We start from the raw sequence: 11,204 nt of genomic DNA, 5'->3' as shown, positions 1-11,204 counted from the left end.
ACACACACACACACACACACACACACACACACACACACACACACACATACTGTCCCCACCCCCAAGCTTCTTATCATTCAGGCCCCAGACATTGTCCCATCCACTGAGAGACCTTTATGGGCACATGTCGGAAGGACTCCCCAGGCACTCTCATTTACTTCTCTGTTTTCATTCTCTGTGTGGCACTTATCACTTTCTGTTATTTTCTTGTTTACTGTCTGCTTCTGCTACCAGAAAGCAAGCTCTGCAAGAATAAAAACCCATCTGTCACTGTATCCCCAGCATCTAAATCAATGCCTGGCACACGATGTAACAGTTTGTTGAATGAATGGATAAAGTTGACAAAATCACACTCTCTATATTCAGCTATGCAATCTGAGGCTTGTAAAGGGTAAGTAATCTCCCCCTGCTCACACAGCGAGAAAGCAGCATTTCAGCATTCAAACCCAGGCAGTCTGCTGCCTAGGTGCACGTTCCAAACCACTCTGATGTCCTGCCCCCTTCACTTTTGCTTCTCTGCTGTTTTATATTGTTCACTCCACCTAGGCTGAGCCTCTTTCCTACACTTCCAGCTGCCCCCAGCTTATCATGGTTTTTCTCTGCACTGACTTCATGCTTGATTATTCACTTGAATTTTTCTTTCCCTCCATATCTGTCTCCCCAGCAAGATGCGAGGCTCCTTGTGGCTTTCACTTCCTTTGTCACTCACCGCCCACCAGGACAGAGCCTGGGCACAGGTACCTAACAATACTCATGGACGTGTCGCCCCGGAGGTGGGGTGAGTCAGGTAGTCCTATGGGTATGTGCAAATCCCGGGTTACATGACTCACTTTGCTATTTCAAAGTATGCTGACCTTGACTTCGTTGGCATTCTGCCATCCAGTTTCAACACCAGCTTGTTAGAGCTGATGCAAATTAGAGCTGCCACCATCAGTCACTATGATACTACTCAGGTCTCATCCCTGTACTTCTGGAATCTCCTGCGTACCACAGAAGCCTCACAGAGGGCTGCACAGACCAAGAGCATGCAACGGATGGGGACTTTTTAGGAGGGCATAGAACTAATGGAAGGATCCTCGTATGTCCTGCCTTAGGTGACTGAAGGGGTTACTCAAAGCCTCCTCCTAAGGTTAGGTGATGTATCACTCCAAATGGATCATTAAAGATATTATTCACACTTGATGCACAATAAATGTATTCACCTCCTGATTTAAAAAGTAATAAACCCTGTGTCTGTGCTTCTGGTACAAACAGAAGAACAAATTAAAGAAAGCCGACTGTAGCCTTTAGTCTCAGTAGGCAGCAAAGCAACAAAAATATAAACAGTAGTTAGAACACATGCCTTTGGGGGTGCCTGGGTGGCTCAGTCAGTTAACCATCTAACATCGGTTCAGGTCACGATCTCACAGTTCCTGGGTTCAAGCCCCACGTGGGGCTCTGTGCTGAGCACTCGGAGCCTGGAGCCTGCTTTAGATTCTGTGTCTCCCTCTCTCTCTGCCTCTCTCCCCCACAAAAAATAAATATACATTAAAAAAAAAAAAAGAAAGAAAACATGCCTCTGTAGGTGATTTTTTTTTCGTTCACTAACACAGTATAGACTTTTAGAATATGTGGTAGGGCCTTTTTCTCACTTCATAGGTTTTAATTCGCTGGTCTCACGATACTCACAACACACTTTTGAGAATTGACTTCTAACTTGCAGAAGAGGAGACGGTGGTCAAAGAAGTTCACATCATCCTCTCAGAAAAGGATTCACAGTGGGTGTGACTCTCCCTGCTCGTCTTACAGCAGAAGCCCAGGCCATCTGACAAGTACTGCCTATGTCATCAGGTCTAACTGTAAGCTCACCAGGGACCACACTTAGCAACAGAGTCAGAAGATGCTGTTCCAGCCCCAGCCCGGGGACCACACAGCTTCGCGCGAGTTGCTAAACCTCTCTGAGCTTCAGCTGCCTTGTGTCTACACGCAATCTCCCCTCTTCCAGTCTCATGAAGCCTGTGAATATGAAATTCGCTGTGAACACGAAATTACCCATTCAGTTAACAAATATGTATTAAGCACCTACTATGTGCAAGGCATAGTCAGTGGAACTGGAATACAAAGTGAACCAAAGTCCCTGCTTCATGGAACTTCTATTGTCACAAAGTAAACAGTATATATTTCCAAGTGTTGAAAATGAGCAAAACAGGTAACCTTACAGAGTGATGGGGTGCTGCTGTATTTGGGGGGGGGGGGGGGGTGGGGGTGGTCAGGAAGGCTTCTCTGAAAAGTTGGCATTTGAATAACAGACCAGAATGAGGTTTGACAACAAGCCACACCAATACCTGGAGAAGAAAAGTGTGCAATGCAAGGGGTATCAGCATGCATAACTAAATGCCAGAGATGAAAGCAATTCAATATTATAAAGATTCAATTCTATTTCAATTGTGATGAAAAGTGATGAATTGTCATAAGGAATTTAGATGGGAGCTACCTAAGCAGAAATCTAAAGCAGCCCATGGAAATAAATGTAGAATAAACAAACAGCATTAGTTATAACACCCCCATGTACATGTGCACACAAGTAAAAACGTAAAAAATTCTGTTGTGTTAAATACATCAATCACAGGGGCGCCTGGGTGGCTCAGTTGGTTGAGTGTCCGACTTCGGCTCAGCTCATGATCTCACAGTTGGTGAGTTCGAGCCCCACGTCGGGCTCTTGCTGACAGCTTAGGGCCTGGAGCCTGCTTTGGATTGTGTCTCCCTCTTTCTCTGGTCCTCCCCTGCTCACATTCTTTCTCTCAAAAATAAATAAAGATTAAAAAATAATTAAACACATCAATTACAGAAAACATTACTTTATAAGTGGATAGTCCATATGATTCCATGAAATAATAAGCTTGCATATTTCATATGAGTTTTCAAGGATGAGTTGCTATGCCAAAACTGTGTGGGGCTACAGAGTAATCAGCGTTCCTCACTACACTCCTAGAGAGAAGGGGGCCTTTAGTGGTCTTAGCACACACTTCCAGTATGAAGGAAAATGATCTCTTTCCTGCCTTTCCATCCCCTTGGCCAATAACACAACAGAGGTGTCAATGCCTACTGGAGCTTTATGTGCTGGGTTCTGGCCAGCCTTCTAGAAACCCTGCCACAGCTCCCACCATGGTTCTGCATGGCTTGCAGGATACAACGTAGAACTCTAGATATCTTTCAGAACCAAGGATGGGTGACAGCAAGACTTCCCATGGGTATTTACCAGTAAGGACTCACCACTACAGATTCCAGAGGAGAAGGAAGTATGCAGGCTGGCCGTTCCAGCAGCTGTAACATCACAGGCCCCCAGCACCCACCTCCCCAGCATTCTGTTCCTCCTTCATCCCAATGCTTATCTACAGCCCTCCTTGGTTTTTTTTGTTTATTTATTTTGAGAGAGAGAGAGAGAGAGTGCATGTGTGTGAGGATGGAGGAGGGGGCAAAGAAAGAGGAGAGGGAGAGAGGGAGAGAGGGAGAGAGGGAGAGAGGGAGAGAGGGAGAAAGAGAGAGAATCCCAAGGAGGCTCTGGCAGCCCAGTCAGTACGGAGCCTAACGCAGGGCTCGATCCCCCAAACCCTGAGATGGTGATCCGAGCTGAAATCAAGAGTCGAACGCTTAACTGACTGAGCCACCCAGGCGCCCTCCTCCTTGGTTACTTGTCCCCATTTCTGCCCTCATGCGTTCTTCCCTATATGCCAAGAACTTTCACATATGCTAAATTCTGGAATATCAAATTCCCATCTTTTGAAGATTTAATTACAATTCATTTTATGAAGTTGTCCACATCCAATGACTTCCATCCTGAAAATGGCTGACAATTTTTAAACTTATTTTTAGGTTAAAAACATGTGTCTTGGGGCACCTGGGTGGCTCATTCAGTTAAGTATCCAACTCTTGATTTTGGCTCAGGTCATGATCTCGTGGTTCATGGGTTTGAGCCTCACATCAGGCTCTGCACTGATCGGGACTCTCCCTCTCTGCCTCTCCTCCTCTCTCTCTCTCAAAATAAATAAATAAACTTAAATAATAATAAATAAAAATGTCTTTACAAACTACTCCTATATGCAACAACATGGATACAGCTCCCAGACATCCTGTGAGTGACAAAAGCCAGATGCAAAAGAATTCATACCATGTGATTCCATTTATGTCAAGTTTAAGAAAAGCAAAAGTAATCTCTAGTAATAAAAGTCAGAATAAGGGTGAGCAGAGGTGGGGAGGAGGCACCAGGGGGCCCTCAGAAGTGCTGGCAATGCTCTCCAGCTTTATCTGGATGGCAGCTGCATGGCTGTGTGCCTACACACAAATTCATCAAGCTGTATGCTTACGATATGAGCACTTTACTGTCTGGATAATAAAAGTAAAAGGTAAAAAAATGACTTCCTTCTGAATTGTACTGAAACACCGCTGTGTGTGCAGTCTTCTGTAGAGCTATTTGGGGACGTCTAAATGTCCAGGACAGTTCGTTCCTTACCTCTCTGACACATCTGGAACCTTCTACAGCCTGAGTAGGTATCACTTTCATCTTCCTTCAACAAGGAATTGTAATGGGCCAGCACAGTGACCATTCTCCACTGTCAGCTTTAAAACAATCAAGGGCATGCATCGGTCTGCCCTAGGCCAGTTAATAAAGAACACTTTATTTTGTTTGCTTTATGGCCTGCACGGTTTCAATGAACTAGAAAAGCCTTTGAACATACTCTCAATAGGAGTAACAATAAATGTCAAACGAGAGCAATCGAACGCCTAAAACGAAATCCTCTCTGTAAACCACTGAGATTCAGAACACCATCCCCTCCACCCCACAAGAAAGTCTGGAAAGAGGACGCAAAATCTCTTTTGCGCTGGAAAGAAAATCTACGTGGGCCGGCTCTTCCCTGAGCAACCGCCGCTGCTCCAAGAAGCTGCTTAACCTCTTTGGGTCTCAGCTCTCCGTGAGTAAAATGACCTTCCTTACCTTCCTCTTGCCCCAGGCAGAAGAATCAAATGACACGAGGCATAACACTTTGGCAAAACACTATCAACGCAACTGCTGATACCAAGGGAAAGTTTCCAAAAGTAAAATAAAATAGACGTAGGCGGAACGCCTGTATCCCAAGAACTTTCACATACGCTAAAACTATGTCATCCTCCCGTCGATGGGTGCCACCTTGACTCCCGCTTCACCACTAGGGAAACTGAAACCCAAGACCCTGAAGTGGCTGCCCCATCGTGCCCGGCACGGAGGGTGAGGGAAGAGCATTCTCGACGTTTCCTCCAGGCAGCACGCAGAATAGGAAGCACGCCCACGACTCTGCCACAGGTGCCTTTGTGCTGGAATCAGATTAGCAGCAGGAAACCATTAAGAGTAAGACACCACTGACAACTGTTCCTAAATAACTACCTTCCTCTCGAGGAGAGACAAACCAACTAAATCAGAGGCCACCGAGCCTTGGAAATCCAAGTTTTATTGGCACTGCACGGAGTATCCAGATCTTTCATCTGAGAAGCACATGTTCTATGTTCTGATTGTGCCGAGGGACCTCATGCGAAACCGTGTGTTTCCACCTGGACGTTCCCCACGACGGGTTAGACCTGTGGATGTAGCTGATAGAAACAGAATTAAATCCCGCCTATGTGGCCAGGTTTAAATCTGCTCAGTAGTTTAAAAACAAACAAAAAACAATACACCAGCACTGCATCACAAAATGCTATGTGTAAGCACATGCTTCCTGAAACAAAACGTTCTCTTTTGCCCTATAAACTACTTTCTCAGTTACATAAAACTGCAAATTGCAATCTGAAGGCTTTGCGGGCTTGAATTTCCATCTTCCCTGAAAGTTTATGAGGAAACAATTAAATTTGGTCATCTTTCTCTAGGGCTTTTTATATTGTGCCTGCCAATTGAAATATTTTTCCTATGTGTGCCTGGCTCCATGACACCGCCTCTTAGAGAAGTTACCACATGTGAAATAATCATGTGCTATAGATGTAGACGTTATAGCTACACCCTTCCATGTTTTCTGCTTTGCTACCATAATTCTACTTACCCGTTGAGTCTCCAAAAGGATATTTCTAATTTGGTTTCTGTTTACGAACTATGAATTAACACAAAATATCACCTTAAAAAGGTGCCCGGGGGGAAGAAACTTTTCAGGGAGACGGAAGACTTTTAACACTGAACTGTAGTGACGGGGGAAAAAGAAAATGAACTGTAGTGATGGATACACAACTACATAACTTTATCCCAAAGCATCTGACTGCACACTTACAGCCCGTGAGTTTTGTGATCTATAAATTATAGTTCAATAAAGCTGTTTAGAAATATGCCCCATGATTCGCAGAGTGAGGTTTTTCAGGTTTCAAGTGCTATTCAAATTAACCTTAAAAGCATTAATGTTTCCTAGGCTGCAAATGTATTTACAGTATTATGGGTCAATATAATTTTCCTTTAGAACAGAGTTCCTCAGCTTTGGCCCTGTCATTTGGGGCCCGATAAATGTTGTGCAGGTCTGTCCTGTGCGGAGTGAGATGCTCAGTAACATCTCTGGCCTCTACTTACTAGCTGCCAGTAGCACTTCCTCCCTCACAGTAACAATGACCAAAAATGTCTTCAGACACCGCCAAGTATCCCCTGGGGGGCAAAACAGCTCCTAGGTAAGGGCCACTGCTCTAGATGTTGCAGCTGAAAAAGAAATTTGCTCTTTGGGGGAGCGACTGACAGATACAAAAGCATTGGGGGCTCTCCCCAACTTTAGGGCTTGTTCTAGGGCCCCAAGCACCAGTTCCTGGCCAACGCAGGACAATTTTTCTCTGCCCCTGCCCTCTGCATATTCTACAAGCAGTGTTACTTTTAGATTACAAACCATTATTTTTTAAGTGAAGCCTAATTTTACAGCCCATGTCACTCTCCAAGTATGGCAGTCAGCCCAGAAATCAAAGCAACCGGGTTCTCTATAAATGCTTTGTGGCCACCGGGGCCGACAGACAACGCGGCCATTCCCCTTAGCCAGCATTAATCCAACACTTTTAGGTTCTAGGAACTTTGGAAGTAATCAAGGCTCAGAGAAAAACCAAATGACTTATGGCCAGGATCACAAAGAGGCAGAGCTGAGACTGGAGATACCTCTAAGCCCCACGTTCTTTCCTGACGTCCACGTTAACAGCGTATGCCCAATCTGAGCTGCAGGAGGGGCTTACCAGGGCCAGACACCCATCTGGATGCCTCAGACTTATTAGCCCACTTTAAATCCTCCCTGTTATGCAAAGAGGTGGTATTATTATTCCTACTTTACAGACAAGGAAGTGGAGGCTTGTCCAAGGTCACACAGCTGGATATCCTGAAATCTGAACTCCAATTAGTCTGAGCTCACAAGCACAGGCTCTTGGCCACTATACTGACTCCTCTCCTGAAAAAGTGCCCTATTTCATTAGGGAGAGTCAGTGGGATATTTTTTTCTTTCCTTTTTTTTTTTTTTTTTAAGTAGATAAATAATACTTAAATTCAAGGAGATTTAGATTTGGGCTACTCATACATTTACTTCACTTTACTTTATAACACTAAAAACCCAGTCCTGCGAACACCTGTGAGATACCTAGAAATGTCCTACGTGAAAGAATCCCCTCTACCCCACCGTCAAGAAGCAGTCAGGCTAAAATTTCACTACTTCCATCCGTAAGAGCTAATCATTTCCTCTGTTTTCTCTTCTCTAATTCATTCATCCAGTCAGTAACCACATCAGTTAGAATCTATTCAGAGACAAACACATATCAAATAATCACACAATTAAATATTGTGATAAAAGCACTAGGAAGGAAAGGTATGCACAAGGGGGTTCCAAACAATTTATAATGGGAAGGCTGGCCCAAGGGGGAGGGGGGGAGGTAAAAGAAATACAAGGAATGTGAGATCTGCAAGAAGAGTTGGGAATTAATTTGAAAGTGAAGCTTTCAGTACCAGTCAACAGTGTGTACAAAGGCCCTGGGGTAGAAGGAAACCACGGGTGCAAGGCCCCGAAAAGGAGCCAGACTTAGCAGCGGTCAGGTCGTGCTGGGCTTCGTGGACCCCAGCAAAGAGAAATTAAAGGTCCCAAGTAGTGATATCATGTGGTCAGATCTACATTTTTAATGATCACACTCCCGTGTCACACAGGAGCAAAGAGATTCTCTGAAGCAACCTTTGCCAGAACATAGTTCAAAGAACTCTACCCTGGATCCTGCAAAACAAGTTTGTTTGTTTCTTCTTTTTTCTTCTCTCCGGGGTGTGGCATACCACCAGGGCTGTGAACTAGCTCCCTCCTCCTTCTGTTTCGTTTGTGAAGTTTAAAGGCCAGATCTTTTATCAGGTCTGGGACCTGGTTTTCTTTTAACAGCCCCCAGTAAACTATTCATCCCTTTCCAGGTCCCTCCTCCTTCTCTCACCTCTCTACTCCCTCCAACTTGCCAAGAGGCCGTCAGTGACAAAAGGTAGAGGGGAATCCTTTTGGGGCTTTCTTATGTGAGGATAGAGACAAGCTGAGAAAGAACCACAGAACTGCTCTCTCACACTCCCCTCACACCCAACCAAGCACAGTTAAAAAAGAAAAAAAAAAGGCAAATCTGAAAGACTGTTACTCCCCTGGTGAAGAGTCCTGGATTCCTGGGGCCACACACAATGCCCCCCAACCTGGTGGCCTCAGCCAATGCAGCGCCAGCTCCCGTTGGCCCAGCTCCAAGCTTTCACAAGTGCTTTCAGTTTCTCCTCTTCAAGAAGCTTCACATCACCCCACCCTGCACTGCCAAGAGTCCTTAGCACCCACTGACACTTCCTCCAGGAAGCCATTCCTACCCCACCCATGCCAGCCCATGAACTGCCCTCCTCTGAGTTCCAACAAAAAACTAAGAAAGCAATTTTTTTTACTTCGCTGTGAATGGTTCGCTGCACACCTCCCCCGGCCTCCAACATATGCATGCACGTGCATGTGCCCGTGCACACACACTCCCTCAGCAGCTCCAGAAGGACACATTCTGGGTACCACAGCCCCAGCATCGAGCACAAAGCCTGGCACCGAGCTGGGACCCCTCTAAGTATTTATCGAATGAATGAGCAAATAAAAATAGACACTTTCAGAGTCTCCCGGGAGCAGAAAAAAGAGGCCTTTAATGAGAAGCTTTCCCTTCCCCAAAGTTTGGTCGTGAATGAGAACATGAAACACTCAAATCACAAAGTTTAGAAAAGCTGCTACATCTCACTCTTCAGAAGTTTGAAAGGATCAAAAATATCAATGCAGGGCACATAACCTATGCTCATGGTTTGGGGACCAAAACTTCTGGGAAGTTTTCGGGCGTTAAGGCAAGAGCAGGCAGCAGGGAGAGAAGGGATTCATGAAGTGAACACGGTAAAACGCCGGGACAGAAACGCTGAACTGACACTTACTACGTGAACCCACACTGGCTGCAGAACCTCAAGTCCCAGGTAACTGACCTTGTTTTCGATTCCGGGCACAGATCTCGCTTCGTCTAATGCCCTTTGTAACCACCTCCTGGCCTTCACCTTTCTTAGAAGCATACTCCCCTCTATCTTCTTTATAGTCCTTTCTAAATACCAACCATGTATTGACCTCAGAGGAAGACAGTTTGCCTTCTTGACTGAATCCAAAAGCGATTAATAATAAATCACCCAGGTCTGAACTGGGGCCTTGCTGCTTGGCGTGTGGCCACTGGACTAGCATCACATCATCTGAGAGTTTGTTAGAATCGCAGACATCTCCACCCCGATTCAGAATCAGCATTTTAACAGCTCCCCGGGTGATTCCTATGCACCTCAAAGTTTGAGAAGCACCAGGCTACATCCTACATTCACTCAACAAATACTTATTAAACAAATACAGGGTACACAGTAGGCATTCAACATATACATGAGGATGGGAACGGTGTGGGAAAAGGGGTAGGCAGAGACCTTCCACTGCAGTTGAGAAGCTCCAGTAAATACTAAAAACAGCATGGCTGTGGAGAGAGGTTCCAGCAGGATTAATAATCTTTACATCAAAATTCAGAAAGTGGCCCTTGCAGCTTGGCTGTGGGAATCTGGAATCTGGGAACTTGACCCTGTTTGCAGCAGGCGGGAGAGATACATGGGAGGTGTGAGTGTGTCTCTTCCCCGCCTCAGCCACAGGCCGCAGGAGCTGACAAGGCCAAGTCCCCGCCCCCCTCAGCTGTCACCCTGTCAAAACAAAGCCGCTGCTGACAGCGCAGGGCCAGCCTGCCCCGCGGCCTCGGGCAAGCCTCCCACCCCGGGAGCACAGCGCCCACATCTGGATCTGCAGCTAAGGGGCAATAGGGTGCCGAGAGCTGGGATGGAGAGGGGATGGCAAGAAAGGCGTGTCCTCAACCTGGGCAGTGGTGCCCGCTGCGCCGGGCTGTCACCTTGCCAAATCCTGTTTACACCTCGAGCAGCTGGGACAGCGTTCTAACGAAACAAGTAATAATACAATAATGACGGGGCTGTCACCGCGCGCAGCAGCGCCTCCGCCCTCAGCCTAGGATGTTGGGAGCTCCCGGACCCTCGCCTCGGGCTGTGCCCACGTCGCCATCCGGCGCGTTCCGCCCCTTCGATCTTCCAAAGCGCCGGAGTCCTGGAGCCTAATTCACTCTCACCCCTTCCACCCAGTTCCTCCCAACGGGGCACGGGGAGAAGACAGGAGAAGAGGGGGCTCTCAGACGCCCCCGGTAGACGTCTCCTCGGCCCTGGAGCGCCCGCCACTTAGTAAGCGCTGCTCCCCTCTCTGGAAGGTGCCTCAGGCGAGCTCCTACAGAGCAACAAAGCCCCAGGGCAGCCCAGGAGCGCAGACGCAGAGGCAACTCCTTCCAAGGGGGAAGAATGAAAGGCTCCGGGTCTCGGCGATCCCCTCCGTCCAACCCAACAGGACTCTCGTCCGAGAAGAAGCTAATTGGGCGCGGGCGACAGCAGCACTTCCGCGGTGCAGCGGCCCCAGGCGGGAGGCGGGAGACGGGGGCGGGAGGGGGAGGGGGGGGGGGCGGGGGCCCCGCGGGCTGGGCCCCGGCCCCCCCCCCCCTTCGGCGGCCCGGGAGCGGCGAGGGAGTACCTTGCAGGCGGAGTACACTCCGAGTTTCTCCAGTTTCTTGGCCCGCGGGGCCGAGCGCAGTTGCGCCTTCTTCACGGCGATACGGGCCGAGCCGCCGCCTCCCGGTCCTTCGGCCGTGCCCGCCGC

General features: G+C 47.5%; 1 protein-coding gene across 1 annotated transcript in view; it reads right to left on the bottom strand.

Moving 5' to 3' along the window:
- The window catches only part of KAT2B (lysine acetyltransferase 2B), a 127,061-nt gene that overhangs the window by 94,928 nt on the left and 20,929 nt on the right, over positions 1–11,204 (bottom strand). Inside the window, exon 4 of the mRNA XM_049629219.1 lies at positions 11,079–11,204. Coding sequence (XP_049485176.1) covers positions 11,079–11,204 — 126 coding nt within the window. The remainder of the gene's footprint in view (positions 1–11,078) is intronic.

This window comes from Panthera uncia, chromosome C2 (assembly GCF_023721935.1).
Source record: "Panthera uncia isolate 11264 chromosome C2, Puncia_PCG_1.0, whole genome shotgun sequence".
Taxonomy (NCBI): domain Eukaryota; kingdom Metazoa; phylum Chordata; class Mammalia; order Carnivora; family Felidae; genus Panthera; species Panthera uncia.
This window is presented reverse-complemented; position numbering and strand designations above follow the sequence as displayed.